The sequence below is a fragment of the Rana temporaria genome, chromosome 5 (genome assembly GCF_905171775.1).
Source record: "Rana temporaria chromosome 5, aRanTem1.1, whole genome shotgun sequence".
Lineage (NCBI taxonomy): Eukaryota > Metazoa > Chordata > Amphibia > Anura > Ranidae > Rana > Rana temporaria.
In genome coordinates, this window is record NC_053493.1 from 313,038,579 (window position 1) to 313,056,815 (window position 18,237).

At 44.2% G+C, this 18,237-nt stretch overlaps 1 protein-coding gene across 24 annotated transcripts in view; it reads left to right on the forward strand.

Annotated features, from left to right (window-relative positions):
• DTNA (dystrobrevin alpha) overlaps positions 1-18,237 on the forward strand; it is a 303,735-nt gene that overhangs the window by 83,317 nt on the left and 202,181 nt on the right. For 6 of the 24 annotated variants that reach the window (XM_040354159.1, XM_040354154.1, XM_040354149.1 and 3 more), the window contains exon 1: positions 9,072-9,323. The exons of 1 other annotated variant lie outside the window; for it this stretch is intronic. In XM_040354159.1, the coding sequence (XP_040210093.1) occupies positions 9,307-9,323 (17 nt within the window). In that variant the 5' untranslated portion in view covers positions 9,072-9,306. Of the gene's footprint in view, positions 1-3,078; positions 3,219-9,064; positions 9,324-18,237 lie in introns of those variants that run through there. 17 more of the 24 variants (XM_040354150.1, XM_040354155.1, XM_040354143.1 and 14 more) reach the window with 9 other exon arrangements.

Sequence of the window (18,237 nt, forward strand, 5' to 3'; positions counted from 1 at the left end):
TGCTATGTGTGACGGAAAAATAACACTGCACACCATCCCCACGGTGAAACATTTTCAACCTTTTGTGGGGATGCTTCGCTTCAGCAGGGACAGGAAAGCTGGTCAAAGTTTTATGGGAAGATGGATGGAACCAAATACAGGGCAATCTAAGATGAAAACCTGTTGGAGTCTGCAAAAGACTTGAGACTGGGGTGGAGGTTCACCTTCCAGCAGGACAGTGACCCTAAACATACAGCCAGAGCTACAATGGAATGGTTTAGATCATGGGTCTTCAAACTATGGCCCTCCAGTTGTTCAGGAACTACAATTCCCATCATGCCTAGTGATGTCTGTGAATGTCAGTGTGTTACAATGCCTCATGGGATGTTTAATTCCGCAACAGCTGGATGGCCGTAGTTTGAGGATCCCTGGTTTAGCTCAAAGCACATTCATGTGTTAGAATGGTCCAGTCAAACTCCAGACCTAAATCCAATTGAGAATCTGTGGCAAGACTTGAAAATTGCTGTTCAGACGCTCTCCGTTCAATCTTACAGAGCTTGAGCTATTTTGCAAAGAAGAATTGGCAAAAATGTCACTCTCTAGATGTGCAAAGCTGGTAGAGTCATACCAAAAAGACTTGCAGTTATAATTGCAGAGAAAGGTGATTCTACCAAGTATTGACTCAGGGGGCTGAATACAAATGCCAGGGTTTTTGTTAGCAACAAGGTTAAATGTTAACTGGCATTTCTTATTAGCCCAGCACAGTGGCGGCTGGTGCTCAAAATTTTTGGGGGGGCGCAAACGAAAAAATAAATAAAAAAATTGCAGCCTCACTGTACCTATCAATTGTCACCACTGTGCCATGCCATCAAATGCAGTCACTGTGCCATCAAAACGCAACCACTGTGCCATCAAAACGCAACCACTGTGCCATCAAAATGCAGCCACTGTGCCATGCCATCAAAACACAGCCACCGTGCCATCAAAACGCAGCCACTGTGCCATGCCATCAAAACGCAGCCACCGTGCCATGCCATCAAAACACAGCCACTGTGCCATACCAGCAAACGTAGCTACTGTGCCATCAATTGTCACCACTATGCCATCAAACACAGCCACTGTGCCCCCAATTGTTGCCACTGTGCCCCCAATTGTCGCCACTGTGCCCCCAATTGTCGCCACTGTGCCCCCAATTGTCGCCACTGTGCCCCCAATTGTCGCCACTGTGCCCCCAATTGTCGCCACTGTGCCCCCACTTGTAGTCACTGTGCCCCCACTTGTAGCCACCGTGCCCAGTACCCCCCCTGGCACTTACCTTTATGGCTTCTACGTCCCTCGATGTCCCTCGTCCCGCCCTCGATGACGCTTCAGCCAATCAGGTTACCTTACTGGCTGAGACGCCTGTCAGTCTTATCCTCGGACGTCCGGCCGGTACGTCCCGAGGATAAGCTTCAGGAAGCCGACTACAGCCTCAGGGCTGTACTCGGACAGCCTATCAGGGCCGCTGGCCCTGATAGGCACTTACACATAGCCAGTCAGCTGCCGCTATTCAGCTGACCGGCGCTCAACATCCGGCCAGCTGAATAGTGGGCGGCAGCGGCGAAAATATATATTTTATATATTTTACTGGCTGTGAGCGAGCCAGAGGGGGCGGCGCTCCTGCGTCCCTATGGACGCACCGCCACTGGCCCAGCATGCACCTAAAATTATCTGCAAACTAAATGTTATGGAAACCACCAATATTATATGTTAGAATTGCATAAAGATCAGTTTATACACTTTTTTTTTTTTTTTTTCCATTCAAATAAGATTGACAAAAACCTATTCTAGTTTCCTATTGAGTACCAAGTGTTTGTTTTTCCTGTAATGCCAGCTTTCATGGCTGTTGAAGATCTACTTCTAATACTGTCTCCTCACACCACCCACCTCTGTCACATAGCTTCTTTGTGCCAGCGTGACAAACTTAGACTGTGACTACTATACGATCGCAGCTATATTTAACACGGTTTCCGGGATTCACCTTTTCTTCTACTGATCAACAAATGCCACACATCTGATACCTAATAAAACAATCAAGTAAAGGTGTTTTTTATTTATATATTTTTTCAAAAGTTTAAAAAAGATTTTACTTGTAATGTAACTGGGTGGTTTTGATTTACTAAAGGAATAAAATAATCTTCACTTGGCAAAGTGAGTGTTTTTGCTTTGCTTAGTAAATACAGTGAAGCTGTGTTTATTCAACCACATGCAAGCAAAAATCATTTTTTTTTTTTTTTTTTTTTTATTATTTTTAAATATCCTTGAGCCAGATTGGGCATTTGCTGTGAAGTTAAAGTTGGTTGTAAACCCTCACTTTATATCCAGCGAAGTGACTAGCCATACACAGAGGTGGAACTAATCCACCTACATAAGTTGAACGTGTTTATAGCCATCTTTTCCCCTACAGCCAATCAAAATGCAGAATTTACACAGGATCTCCCAGCTCTTAAAAGCAAATGGCGGAAAACTGAAGTTACATCCCAGTACGGAGAGCTCTGAGAGCTGATTGGAGGGAAGAGCCCCCCCCCCCTCTTCCACACAGCACACAGGAATAGAGCTGAGGGTGTCAATCAGCTGGAGTTCCTTCCCATGTCACCATTTTTCTCTTGGTGTCAGGAAAACTTGTCAGAAATGACTCATGCTGATAGAGGAAGGAAGCAGCAGACAGAAATGACACTTGGTGCTCTGGATTGAAACTACACTCTATAGAGGGATATGCTTTGTTCATATTTAATGTCTGAGGTTTACAACCGCTTTAGGAAAACATTCACTTTGCTAAGAGAACCCCTATTCCTTTGGCGAACCAACCCCAATGCAGTTTTTTACAGATCTTTCTAAAAAAGAAAAACAAAATCAACAAAATGCCTCAAAGTTTGAGGCAGAATCTTAGTAAAATTAGGGTCCAAAAACAACCATTAAAGTGACGCTGCCATTACAGGACCCAGAAGGAACATGTTGTAAAAGAGGAAATGCCTACTTGCCTATGTGTTAAGCTACTGCTACAGCAGATATTTGAATACCTGTTTACCCCTTCATGCACTCTGTGGTTCCTCCTGCCAGGTTGACCATCCTGTATTAACATACAAGCCAGCTGGAGGGACCAATAGCATACAGCAGGAGAGCAGGTACTCTACATTCTAGGAAGTCCCAGGATACCTGCAGTGGCCAGGGAGCAGCAAGGCACATCATATGATGAAAGGGTAAGTATATTGCCCCTTATTTTCCTTCTTTACAAGTGACTCTGCGAACGGATTGCTTAAATCAGATCGACATTTTACAGACCTTGTGGGTTTATTTTACCAGTAAAATTCTGCTCATTGCCTTTTGGCCATTATCTTTACTTTCATGTGTGTTATGTGCCCTTGCACTATACATGGGTCAATGAGCACAAGTATTGTACATAATATGGGGGGGGGGGATCCAACAGACTGCTTGCACAGAAGTCAATCTTTACATGGATTGAAATTTGTCCCGTCCATGCTGAGCTAGCCACATTTTGAGCAATGTATCGCCAGCTTAAAGTGGAAGTCCATGCTAAAACAAAAAAAATCTATACATCGATAGACACGCACGATCTAAGACTAACCTATCTAGCCCTGTAAAGAAATAAATCGGTATACATGCCTTTTTTGAAGCTGATCTGACCCGATCCCACGCTGAGCTGTCGGCCGCGTGTGGGCCGGTGTGGAGGACACGTCCGACAACGGAAGCCCCAAAGTAAGTCTAGGTGCCGTCACTTCCCATTCATTTCATAGCCGTTGTGGGTTGTGTCCTCTGCAGAGCTTCCGCCACTGGAGATCGGGTCGGATCGGCTTCAGAAAAGGTAGGTGTACTGATTTCTTCTTTACAGGGCTAGATAGGTCAGCGTTGGATTGTAGGTGTCTATAGATTCAGGCATTTTAGTTTTAGTATGGACTTCCAATTTAAGGCAGAATTAAGGGGTTGTAAAGGTTAAAAAAACTTTTTTTTTTTTTTTTTTTTTTTTTTTCTTAAATAGCTTCCTTTACCTTGGTGCAGTCCTCCTTCACTTACCTCATCCTTCGCTTTTGCTTTTAAATGTCCTTATTTCTTCTGAGAAATCCTCACTTCCTGTTCTTCTGTCTGTAACTACACACAGTAATGCAAGGCTTTCTCTCTGGTGTGGAGTGTCGTGCTCGCCCCCTCCCTTGGACTACTGGAGAGTCAGGATGCCCACAGCTTCTTTATCTGCAACGTAGAGAGCGTCCTGACTCTCCTGTAGTCCAGGGGGGGGGGTAAGCGCGACACCACATCAGGGAGAAAGTGTCGCATTACTGTTTGTAGTTACAGACAGAAGAACAGGAAGTGAGGATTTCTCAGAAGAAATAAGGACATTTAAAAGCAAAATGGAAGGATGAGGTAAGTGAAGGAGGACTGCACTAAGGTAAAGGAAGCTATTTAGGGGAATTTTTTTTTTTTTTTTTTACCTTTTACAACCCCTTTAAGTTTAGCCTATATTGGTTCAGCCTTCCACAAGAGTCCCATCATCTCATGTGGCCCCTTGGTAAAATAATTGCCCACCTCTGCTCTAAGGGGATGCCAAGGCTGTATGAACACAGCAGGGAAGTCTTAATTTGGCAGATGTGCTGGTGTGGGTGAGCAGTCCTAAATGCCCATGCCTGGAGGGGGGGGGGCTGTCAAGTAGGCTGTATAGGTCCCCCAGCAGCCCTAGTGGTCAGTCAGGTAGTTTTACCAAAAATGGAAATGTCTTTAGAATTTGTTGTATTCTGAATGGTCTAAGCATTCCTTTTGTATGTGTTGTAACCAATAAATGTGAGCAACAAAATACAGTGCTTGTGAAATTTGGCAGTATATATATTTCATTTTATTCCGGGTCCTTTATTCCTTCTGGATCATTTCCATAATAGGCTGCTAGTTTATACTTTTAGATACGTCCAGTAACGTCATGCTGTCAGCAGACGAAAACCTTGGCGACTCTTTCTACTATGCCTGGCAATATTATACACAAAATAACCAAGTAGTAATTTGGAAGCTTTTTTAATCATGATTTAGAATTGTATTACTATGACACATAACTGATAATATATATTTTAGTTCCCATTCCCCCGCATTTAAACTGGCAAAGTGCCTGGTGTTGCTGGATAAATATGACTAATATATGTCAAGCTTTTAGTGAGTTTAACGCGCTTGTTTGGATTTTGCTGGTCCAAGCGAATGATTTATTTCACTAAGGGTGCTTTCACACTGGGGCATGGGTGGCGTCGGCGGTATTTTTAGCAGGGCTTTATTGTCGTTTTTGCAGAGGTATTTTGCTGCTGAGACCGCAGGGGAGCCGTTTTTCAGGTGCTTTAAAAGCGCTATTTTTAGCCCAAAAGCACCTGAAAAACTCCCCAGTGTGAAAGGGGTCTAACAGATGCAGCAGCTGTGTGCGCTGTGTAAACTCTATGTATTCTCAGCTACACAAAGTATACAGCGCGGTGTTCCAGCAGAGGGATTTTGAACTTCCACTCCTGGAACAAAATCTAATTGGGCTGAGTGGCACTCAGCCTTTCACAGGAAGCTTTGTATTCTTTAAATGGATAGAAAGCTTCCTCTGATTGGCAGAGTTGGGCTGATGATGTCACGGTCTACGATTTAACCAATCGGAGGAAGCTTTCTATTCATTTATAGAAGACAAAGCTCCCTGTGAAAGGCTGAGTGCCACTCGGCCTGACTTGATTTTGCTCTGGGAGTGGGACAGAAGTTCCCATTTCATAGCCCAAACACTGTGCTGTATACTGTATGTAGCAGAGGCCACAAACTGTTTATACAGCGCTCACAGCTGCTGCATCTGTTATTTACCGTATATGCTCGAGTTATAAGCCGACCCGAATATAAGCCGAGTCACCTAGTTTCACCACAAAAAAAATGGGAAAACGTATTGACTTGAGTATAAGCCTAGGGTGTCCATCTGCATGCCTCACTGTGCCCATGACTGGGCTGACTTTTAACATGGGAGTCTATGGAAGGGGTGCCGGCTTTGAAAAGTCGGTGCTCCCCAGCCGTAGGTCCCCCAAACAACAAACTTTGCACACTCGTAGAGGAGAAATGGGGCTATATGTGTGTTAAGTTCCGCGTCCAGGAGACCTACGACCGGCCAGTACCGGGTCCCCAAAATCACCATTTAACATGGGAGTCTATAGAAGGGGTGCCCGGTTTTGAAAAATCAGTGCTCCCCCTGACAACAAACTTTGCATACTTGTAGAGGAAGAGTGGGGTTACATGTGTGCTAAGTTTGGGGTCCATGGGACCTACGGCCGACCGGTATCGCGCCCCCAAATCCAAGAGATCAGGCACAAAAAGGTGACTCAAGTATAAGCCGAGGGGGGCATTTTCGAGTATATACAGTAATTCGTTTGAACCAGCTTGGTCCAAAAGGAACAATTTAAACTTCCCTAATACATGGAGATCAGCTTCAAGGTATATTGCTTATATGTAAGGATAATGGCAGTCTAAGAGGAGCAAAGCAGTGACCCTAATTTAATAAAATAGTGGAATATTTTCACTTCCAAGTGAATTCTCGCATCCTTTTTGCATGAGGTGAAAATTCACTTTGCAAAGAACACTTTGTGCAAGGAGAATTTACTTTTTTTTTTGGGCTGGCACGCGATTGGATGAAACAGTCAGTACAAAACCACTTCATTTACTAAGCAAGGTGAATAAGTGACTTTACACCTAGCTTAAATTATAGTAAACTATGTAAAGTTGTTAAGACTTCAGTCATCCAGTCATGTGTAAGGAAAAATCCTGCTTTTTTTTTTTATTATCTTTGCAATTGATAAGGTTTTCTTTGCAATATAAATTTTTAGTCCTGTTTCACCCCATTCACTAAAATAAGTGAAAATTCACTTTGTAAAATAAAGTCACTTTGAAAATGAGAATTCCCTACTCTATTAGGCTGGGTTCATATTACATGTCTGGAATGCATGCACAATCACACCGGGTTCCCCACACATGACAGAAACGCTCTGCTGCCATTAGGTTAGGTTCACACTGTTGCAGATGCAAGACAGCATGTACATCTCGCTTATTCCCACAACCAAACGCTTGTTTTGCAGACACGTGGGGCTGTCATTCATTCTTAAAATGGCACATCCCTGCATCTAAGAACACAGTGCGTCATAAGTTTTGTGTAATCACATGGTGCATAGATGCCATGCGATTTTTTTATTTTTTTTTGCTTGTAGCTGCTTTTTATAAAAAAAAAGAGTAGGGACGTTTTTCCTGCATTTCCCTCAAGGTACAGCAGCCCATTCAATTGAAGGAGATGCTGTGCCTGTTCCAACATTAGCCGCAGCAAACGCATACTGTAGGTGTGAACCTAGAGTAGATTCTTAATGGCACCCCCGCAAAATGCCGACGTCTTTGCACATGTGAAATTGCATGGTGCCGCAACACCATGTGGTTCCATGCAGTACAATTAAAAAAGAACAGGGTCATGGATTTTTTCCTGAGTTTCTGCAGATGGGGCAGCACATTGCAATGAATGGGCTACCTACATGCAGAACACAAGGCACAAAGGGCTGATTAGAGCGTTAGTAAATCAGACCCAACACTTTTTTTTTTTTTTTTTAATCCATGTTGCTGATGAGCAAAATTGCCTAATGTAAATAGGAGACTATATCTGTCAATTTTGTATCCAATCAGGCAGGTCCTCTAATTGTACTGTCTGCCCTCACGTTGTAAAGCGCTGCACAAACTTGTCTCCCCCCGCCCCCCCGCCGCCATTGTCACTGTGGGTGAAGCCACAGCCGGGCACGCACTGCGCATGCGTGAGCCGCGCTGCGCACTGTGATGCACAAGTAATCATCTGGGACCTGTGACGTGTCCCAGATAATTCCAGAGAGGGAGAGGTGAACTTAATTCTGGCTCCGCCGTGCCCCGGGAGGAAGTGGGAGTTGGAACCCTCTAAAAAGGGCCCCCCCCCCAAATGTACTGTTGCTGTAGATATAGTAATTGGTAATCTATAGTAATAGGTGTTCCCTGAGAGCTGTAAATTATTTCAAGGGTTCCTCCATGTTAGAAAGGTTGACAAAGGCTGGTCTAGAGACTATTGCCTCGTGCACACGACTGGTTTTCCTGGCAGGAAAACTGCCATGAGAGCTTTTGGGCGGGAATCCTGGCCTTGTGTATGCTCCATCGCAGTTTTCCCAACAGGAAAACCGGCGGGAAAAAAGAGAACATGTTGTTTTTTGTTTTTTTTCGCTGGGATTCCCGGCGGATTACAAGCCGGAAGGTTTCCCTGCGGTGGAGCATACACACGGCCAGGTTTCCCGAAATAAGCTCTCATGGCAGTTTTCCTGTCGGGGGAAACCTGGCCGTGTGTAGGGGGAAAAAGCTACCGAGCAGGTTCTCGGTAGCAGGTTCTCTGTTTTCCCCTCTGTTTTCCTGCCGGATTTTTTACCGCCGGGAAAACCGATCGTGTGTACAAGGCATGACAGGGATGTTTGGATCAGAAAACTGTCTGGAACAGAATTGCAAATTGTTGGCAGATGAGACAGTTCACAAATATGTATTATGTCTGAGCACTTGGTGATTTGCCGACACTGTTAAAAAATACATTTAAAGCAATAACCCAACACAGCCTATTTATTGTGTTGCATTTTTCCCATTTAACACTTTAATAAATCAGGCACACAAAGCCACACTATGGTTCAGTGGCATTCCTTTCTGCCATTGCTTAGTTTCGCTGGAACTTTATGGCATTACAGAGAGAGCGCACTGTTCATGCCTGGTAACCGGCAATCCATAGGAATTGTGCTCTATAAGTATATTGCAGCCCAGAGCCTTCACAACCCATGCGAATAATCCTACTTTCTCTTCCAGGTCTACCTCTGACAATCCGGGAAAGCTCCTCTTTCATCCTCCTAAGATAGGCTGGAGACAGCTGAGCGATTATTTTGCTAGATATCCACGAGAAGACAGGGCCAAGTGGGGGAGGGAGGAGAGGGGAATGCACATTGCCTCTTTGTGATTGGTGGCCTCTGCAAAGGCATCTGTCTTCAGAACTACACTGGTATGTGAAACCAAATCACTGGCAAGTTAAAGATAGACACAGAATATTCAACGTCCCAAGCCAAAGTCTAAGTCCAAATCCAATGAGCACCCTCCTCGGTGTCGGTGCTCGAGCTGCTTTTTGGTCCTGCTACTATTCTGATTTTGTTTTATGTATTATTTCTTCCTGACGTGGAGTTCTGTGTTAGTTCCAGATTGCATTCTCTTTTGTATGAGTGCTGGAAATCGCTCATAGTGCAAACCTGATCTCTTGACATGGTCCAAACTATGGGGTAAGTTACCAGTTCATTGTTTGTACTGTCTGCTGTGCTTGGTGTGTAGATGGTAGTCTGGTGGAGGTATGTACTAAGGCAGCGAGAGTGTTTGACGGGTGGTCTCACGTTCACCATCTGTGTGCCACAGCTGTATCCAGTAGAGGACATCTAGGCAAAGCAGGTGCATGGAGTCTGTGCAGGATAGAGATACAAATTTTGGAGTATTTTGTGGTATAAGTTTGAGGTTTGCGTTTTAATATTTTTCAGTTTTTGGTACTCGGTGTTCTATAATGCTGATGTAAAGTCATGAGGGCTGCATTGGCAATGGCTAGATCTACAATTGTATCAGATTGTGCCAATATTTGTTGCATTGGATTGCTCCTCTTAGCATTTTATTATTATACAATAACAAAACTTTTATCCCAAATGTATTTCTTTGGAGCTCTTGCACTGTAGGCTTTTTTTTTAATTTGCCTTAAATAGGCTTGTACACATAGAGCTCAATTCACTAAAGAATATCCCATGAGATAATTGAATTACGTGACACATTTTCCCCAAATATCTCACGAGATAATGAAAATGTCGAGTCACTACCATCTCGTGAGTTATGTACCTCCAAAAAGCAAAAGCGTTCGGTTAATATCGAATAAAACAGTGTTAAAGTAAATTCACTAGAGGGAATAATTAAATGCATTAATTAAATAAGTAGGGGTGCCAGGCATGAGGTATTTAAGGAATGCAAAAACATATTGGCCAATTTGGAGTAGTCTCTGTTGGGTCAGTTTTTCAACAGTAATTCATAGACCCCCTAAATACTGTATATAAAAACGCAATCATTGGGGGTGATTTCCTTAAAGCGGAGCTCCACCATAAAAAAATATTAAAAGCCAGCAGCGACAAATACTGAAGCTGCTGACTTTTAATATTAGGACACTTGCCTGTCCTGAAGTCCAGCGACGTCGGCAGCAGAAGACGAGCGATTGCTCGTCTCTCGGCTGCCCCCATCGCCATCCTCGGTGAGGGAATCAGGAAGTGAAGCGTTGTGGCTTCACTTCCCGGTTCCCTACTGCGCATGCACGAGCAGCGCTGCACGTTTTTCACTGGTCACCGTTGTGTTCTGGGAGCCGTGTGTTTCCCAGAACACAACAGGGGGGGGGGGGGGGGGGAGTGACGTACTACCCGCAGTCTGTATCCACGTAGGTGGGTGCAAATACCTGACGGGTATCTGCACCCCCCTCTCCCCCCTGAAAGGTGCCAATTGTGGAGGGGGGGAGGAATCCGATGAGCGGAATTTCCACTTTAGGGTGGAGCTCCGCTTTAAAGCCGAGGCCTGCCCGAATTTTTTTTTTTTATATACTGCAGCTGCTGTCTTTTAAAAAATGGACACTTACCTGTCCAGCGCACCCGCAATGTCGGCAGACGAGGCTGAGCAATCGCTCGTCTCTCGGATGCTGCCGCCGCCATCCTCGATGAGGGAACCGGGAAGTGAAGCCTTGCAGTTTCACTGCTTGGTTCCCTACTGTCACTGGTCCCCGCTCTCTCCTGAGACCAGCGTGTTTCCCAGGAGACAGAGGGGGAGGGGGGGGAGTGGCGTGGCTCCCATGGGAGTCTATGCCCAGAAGTAGGTGCAAATACCTGTCTTAGACCGGTATCTGCACCCCCTCCCCCCTGAAAGGTGCCAAATGTGACACCGGACATGGGGGGTTCCGAAAAGCAGAAGTTCCATTTTTGTGTGGAACTCCGCTTTAAAGAATAAAGGCAAACTTTTTTCAGTTTTGGAGTGGAGAATAATTAAAACCCTTGTCAGTTTTTATTTGTCTTGTTTACCGTCATCATTGAAAGTAAAAGAAATTATGGGTTGTCCCCATAAAAGTAATAGAGGGGGTACTGGTTCTGGTGACCTGGGGGTTCCAAGGGTTTCTTTTTATTTTTCAGGGATTTCCTCTCACTTCTTGTTTGGCTATGGGGCAGGACGTGAAGGGGAAAACTCCCCAATTCCAGTGTGTGAAGTTTTTTTTTTTTATACTATTTCCATTCAATATTTGACATTTTTATAAATATATTTTGTATTTACTTAAAGTAGAAGTATAGGCAACACTTTTTTTTGTTTTTTCATTTTGGATATAGTAAGGGAGGGTTACAACCCCTGTCAGATTTTATTTCGCCATCTGTGTCCTATTGTGGAGATTTTCTGCACCATAACCAAATAGGAAGTAAGAGGAAATCCCTGCAAATTAAGGGAATTCCTTGGGGACCCCCAGGTCACCAGAACTAGTGTCCCCATTGAGAAATTTCCCCTCCTATTACTTTTCTGGGGACAGCCCTTTTACTTTCACTTCAAATGATGATGGTTAACAGGACAAATAGAGTGACTCTCCTTAACGGGGGGGGGGGGCACGGACATCAATAAAAACTGACAGGTGATCTAATCCTTCTCCACTCTATCCAAAACGAAAACAAAAGTTTTGCCTTTAGTTATACTTTAACCCCTTAATATTGGTGCCACTCGGCTCTTTAGGAGGTATCTGAGACGGGATGGGGATTCTGATCATGTGACCGCCGTGATTGGCTGTCACAGCGGTCACATAGTCTGAAAGCCCCCGATCGCAAGAAGATACCTGGAGCTTTCCGTTAGCCACCGTGAGCACACATCATATAACCTACTTTCCATGCGTTTTTGATGCAGAAAAATAGCGCACTGGACTGCATGTGGTGTGAACTGGCCTTTAGTGAATTAAGCCCTTTCACTACACTAGTGCCAAGTTTAGGTCGGGCACAAGTCTGAAATAATTGACCATGTATCTTACGACAACACACTGAATTCTGATTGTCTGCCATGTGTTCATACACATTACATGTTATTGCCCTCTGCAATGTATTTGGCTATGTTGGTTGCACTATTTATGACAACTTGGTTGTGAAATCCTGCTACTTTACTGCATTCGTTACATTTCATGCTAGCTTCATTTGGCCCACTGCTTTCACGTTTAACTGGTTTGTCTGTAATTGGACATATGGAAGTGTGTATAATAAATTCATGTCTTTTGTGTAGTGGCCATTCTCAAAAAACAGTCACTTCCAGCGCTAATAGGTCTTCCGAGGTGTGACGTAACATATATCGGATAAAATGGTGCTGTAAAAGGTATATATGGTATCCCGAAGCTAGGTGGATGCTGCCTTCCTCAGATGGTGTAATCCAAAAGGAACTACAAGAAGAACAGAAATGGAAGGTGCGTATACCTAGTGCATTACCAGAGATAATTTTATATATTTTTTTGTATAAAAATGGGTACTCACAAAATGCAACTGACAAAAGGCCATGTACACAGTGCATGGACATGCACAGAACATGGGGTACAACTAATGCGTTTCAGGGGCCTAGCTCTGAGGAAGGGGGTGTGCCCCTGAAACACGTTGGTTGTACCCCGTGTTCTGTGCATGTCAATGCACTGTGTTTATGGCCTTTTGTCAGTTGCATTTTGTCAGTTGCATTTTGTGAGTACCCACTCTTATACAAAAAAAAAAGTATTATTTAATTATCTGTGGTAATGCACTAGGTGTGCACGCCTTCCATTTCTGTTTTTTCTTGTAGTGGCCATTCTCATTAGAAGGTTGCAGTTCTAGGACTTTATAATGGTTTGACAAGTGTTGTTTATGACATAACCTGAGAAGATGGGATATGTCACCAGTTACCCCCATATTGCCGTATTACTCCTATCATGGGAAAGGCCCACCTGTTGTGTTCAATGTTCGAATTCCTCCACAGAACAAGTCATGCTGGGGTCGGCCTCTTCAGCTTTGTTCTCCAGTGACCACCAACAGTGCAGATTTGGGATTAGTCACAGTTTAACCCATTTGTAGCTGTAGGCTGAATATTTTTTCCACTTCAGGCTCTGCTGTATGTTAAAGGAAAACTAAATCCAAGAACAAAATGTAATATATATCAGATTACCAATCCTTTACTGTGATGGCTTCATTCGTTTTCTTTTTTCAGGCTAAGAACATTTTCAGCAAGGACAGAAATGACCATGCAATTCAAAGGCATAATGAGCTAGTATGCTGTGCATACTAGCTCATTATGAATTACTTACCGTGATCACTCCACAGAGAGCCAGAACGGGGATACAAACATAACCCCGTTCTGACAGGGAAGTATGTCTGTTGAGTGATTAGGAACAGCTATCTCTCTATACTCCCAGCCAGTCCACTCCCCCCCACCATTAACACCTCCCAGGTAACCCATTTAACCCCTTGATCACCACTAGTGTTAACCCCTCCCCTGCCAGTGTCATTTATACAGTAATCTGTGCATTTTTATAGCATTGATCACTGTATAATTGTTACTGGTCTCAAATGTTTTTCATCTAATATATATATTATCTAATATATAATATAATATATAATATATATATATTAAAAATGCCATAACTCTATCACCTATCTTGTAGAAGCTATACATTTTGCGCAAACCAATCAATATACGATTATTATGCTGTCCTGTTTACCATTATCATTGAAAGTAAAGAAAATCCCAAATTTTAGGTTGTCCCCAGAAAAGTAATAGAGAGGAAATCTTCCAATGGGGACACTAGTTCTGGTGACCTGGGGGTCTTCAAGGGATTCTCTCCTAACTTGCAGGGGTTTCCGCCCACTTCCTGTTTGGCGATGGGACAGGAAGTGAAGGAAACGGTTTGAAATGGGATACAGAAAAAAAATAATTGTGTTTACACACAGCTCTCCTCGTTCTTCAGCTGTGGGAACCGATCGTGGGACTTCAGCGGCGATCTGGTTCGCGGGTCCCGCGTCCGCGACCCAAGGCTGGGCACTTAAAGAGGATGTACAGGTACGTGCTTGTGCCCAGCCGTGCCATTCTGCCGACGTATATGTGCAGGAGGTTCTTAAGTGGTTAACTGCATCAATTACTTTAATAACCTCGATAAGCCATTCACTATTTAATGATGTCTTTGTGTGTATGACAATTACACTTTTCTATTAGTTTCTATATGTACAGTGCTGTGAAAAAGTATTTGCCCTTCTCTTGATTTTTTATTTTTTTTTGCATATTTGTCACATTTTAAATGATTCAGTTCATCAAACAAATTTTAATATTACACAAACGTAACCCGAGTATATGCAAAATGTATTTTATAAATGATGATTTAATTTACTAAGGGAAAAATGCTGCCTGCCTGTGAAAAAGTAATTGCTGTTTGGACTTTACAAGTGTAGCGCCCTGCTCCTGTTGATCAGGCACTGCTTTAAATTTAGTGGGGTCTAAACTATTATTGGCTCAGACGAGTGATTAAGGGCAATTTAGCTTCTGTTTCAGCCATGGCTGTGCTGGGAGTATCCACCATTGTTTGCCTGGGGGTGTCATTACCACCCCAGGCCACAGGTGGCAGCAGCAAGGTCAAGGTACATTAAGTGTCTCCTTCAGCAGCGAATCAGTGGGAGTGGTTGCCCCGCTGTGCATGCTGGGAGGGGTACTTAAGGGACAGACGCCATTAGGGCGAGTTCGTCGGTCTGTCGTCCTACGTGCCTCGTGGCCCGCCTGACTTGAGGTGCGTGTCCTGAATCCTGGTTCTGGGACCACGTTGGCCCGGGGCTGTGACTTTGTTGGTAGGCCCAGTAGTCTAGCTGCTGGGGCCTACCTTGCAATAGTGATCTTGTGCTGTCCATCCTGCGGGAGGAAGCCACTTGATGAAGGAAGCCAAGGGGGGACCTATCCTGAAAAGGGCCATGCAAGAGGCTGGTACCTTGGGAGAAGGCCTGGAAACTTCATCGAAGAATGCACCGCACACCGAGAGGCTTGACAGTGTCGCCTGTCGGGTCTAAAAGTTCTACCAAAGCTAAGCTGGAGAAATCCGGGTGCTGAATACTGTGGCAGAGGATTCCGGACCAAAGTGTCTCCTCATAAAGGAAGGTCTGTGGCAGAGACTGTACTTTGTGTGCCATCCCGGCTGTTAGGGCAGTGAGAGGGACCTATGCGGGTGAGCAATACCCACTCTGGCTAGAGTGATGAAGAGAACTGTTTCCCTATCCCTATCTGTGATTATGCACCTGAACCTACCTACCCTTCCACCCCTCATCCTTCTTTTATACTGAAGTTCTGCAAAATAAACCCAAGAAAAAGAAGTGTATCATGTGGACATTGAAATTCTTCAGACTCTTCTTTCACCCTGGACAGCGAGAATATAGAGGTAACGTGGCACCCGAAAATAACCAGCAGCTCCTCCGGGGGGGGTAGTGCTACACAAGGGGATCCATTCGTTCGGATTGTGATAAGATCTCAGCCTAAACGTTACAATTTTATGTAAGTGTACTACTTTTATTAAATCAGATACAGAGACAACATCACACTATGTGGAGTCTCATAGGCGTGCGCACAGGGTGTGCCAGGTGTGCCCAGGCACACCCTAATCACCCTGTGCAGCACGGATTCACCCCCCTTCCTCTCACAGCTCTAACGGCTTTCCTCCTCCTCCTTTTCCACCGGCTGTTGCTGCGGAGATGTTTTAGGATGATTGGGGGAAGGGGCCGGTAAATATGCTCCTTCCCTTTCTGATGGAACATTGTGAGTTATCGGTAATAGGTGTTTGAGCTTTGGGGTGCACACCCCCCAATGCAATAGGCTGCACACACCTGTGTGGAGTCTCTTGTTTCATATATATATCGGCACTGAGGTTTCCTAATGACAAGCCCCGACCAGCTGTTAACCTTCTGGTGTATTCTATCCAAGGCTACTGGAGTGAAATGCCTGGCCTTCCTTTTCAGTGGCTCACAGATCCAAAAAAGCGATTTGTGACCTCCCCGAGTAAGGGGGACGCTGGCTTTCTGGTAAGCCTCCATTTTGTTATGGTGATGAGTAGAACCCTGCCATCGTAATTTCCAATACTTTTCCCCCATGGAGCTTTCTTTGATGAAATTCAGCTCCATATGAACTTTTTCTTTCTTTTGGCACATAATTGCATCCTTTTACATGTGATGTAATACTGCATATGTATTTTAGAATTTATTCAGTCTTTATGCAATTTTTATTGTTTTCTTATTCTGCTCATATATCATTGATTGCACAGATTGCACTTTAGTATATTCATTTGGATGTTTGCACATATCACGTGCATTGTGGTATTCACATCAATTGCACTTTATTTATCTAGCGCTGCATTTTTATTTATACATTATTATTTGTGCCTGGTATCTGGGTTATAGTGCACAGTTGCTGCTGTTTGTTCTTTTACTTTATTTTCCAAGCGTGGATCTATTTTTCACATTTTAATGTTTTTAACATACTAAAGATTATATAAGATTGGGTTCATATACACTTAAATAAATGTTTGAGTCGCATTCCCACTTTGTTACACAGCTTCATAAAACAGGACCACCCACACTACGAACCTCTCCAGCTCCCGGCTTCCCTGCTGTACTAATACCCTGTTTCTCCGAAAATAAGCCTTAGCGTGAGTTTCTGGGATGGCTGCAATATAAGCCCTACCCCAAAAATAAGCCCTAGTTAAAGTCCTTGTAAAAACATGTAATCTGTTCCGTAAAAAGATTATATAATGTGCAGTGTGTCTCCCTTTTGTAACTTTATTGTGGAAAATACCTTATTTACAGCACTGCTGGGCGCTCACGTGACCCACCGGAGCTCTTCTCCTCTCCTCCCGGCTGATGTCAGCTGTTTTTTTTTCCAATAAAACTTTATTAAGCCCCTACCCACTGCAGTAATCAGAGTGGGGCTGACGTCTTTGGGGATCTTGGCCCCTCCCTCTGCAGTATTTGGAGTAGGGAAGAAGAGCTCCAGCGGGTCACGTGAGCAGCAAGCGGCACTGTAATTAAGGTATTTTCCACAATAATGTTACACAAGGAGACACACTGCACATGATATCATCTTTTTACAGAACGGATTACATCATTTTATAAGGTCTTTAAAAAAGGTTTATTTTTGGGATTACAGAATTTCACAATGCTTACTCCAGGGGGGGGGACTTTTTTTGTACATACCATAAAACAAATAAGACATCCCCTGAAAATAAGCCCTAGTGTGTTTTTTTTTGTAGCCAGAATTAATATAAGACCCGGTCTTATTTTCGGGGAAACACGGTAGGCTGCATTTTCGAACTCTTCTAGGACTTTTTAGGTCAGTCTTTCAGGCAGTTTTTCGTTTCACAGGTGCTTTAGTAGCATAGCTTGAGCTTGCATGATTGGTATAAAATAAAGTAAGTTAAGTTGTCAAAAAATTGTCAACAATGTGTTTTAACCAATGGAGGACTGCTGTGTAGGGGCATATGCGTGTTCTCTGCATGGAATGCAGGTTATAGCTGGCAGTACTAGCAGAAGATCTGATTAAAATACATGCCCAAGGCCTTGTCCACATGGAGCACAAAAAAGTACGCCGTGGAGGGCTGTGTTTACCGCCATGGGGATGCACAGGTGTTCGCCCATCCCTGTGCAGGTAGTCCTATTGATGTCAGTTGCAGTGACAGCTGCTCCATAAGGGGCACAAGGGCACCACCCCCCCCCCCCCCCCGTCCATGTGTTAGACCCCCTGATCTACATACAGGGCACCAGACCATGGATTCCAATAGGAGGGGGTGTGTTTTTTGAAGCACGTGATTAAGGCCAGAGGCTCTAATAGGCTTCAAAAAAAGGTGGGTTTGGGGTACAGAGCACTGCCCCAAGCACACCCACTTGTGTAGCAATAGTGACTGAATATTCGCTATTGACACACTGATCCTCCTCCCAGCCAATCAGAAAGACCATATGTGCCAGGGAGTCTTGGGACTCTATCACCGCTGTCTGCCTTCCTTGAGGTGGAGGGGCGGGGGGCGGGCGGGGTGTCAGCTGTGTGATCTCTGCTGTTTGTCTCTGGTGGGGGCAGTGATGTTAGTTTTGTAGTGCCAACAACCCCCCCCCCCCCACTCCAAATTTT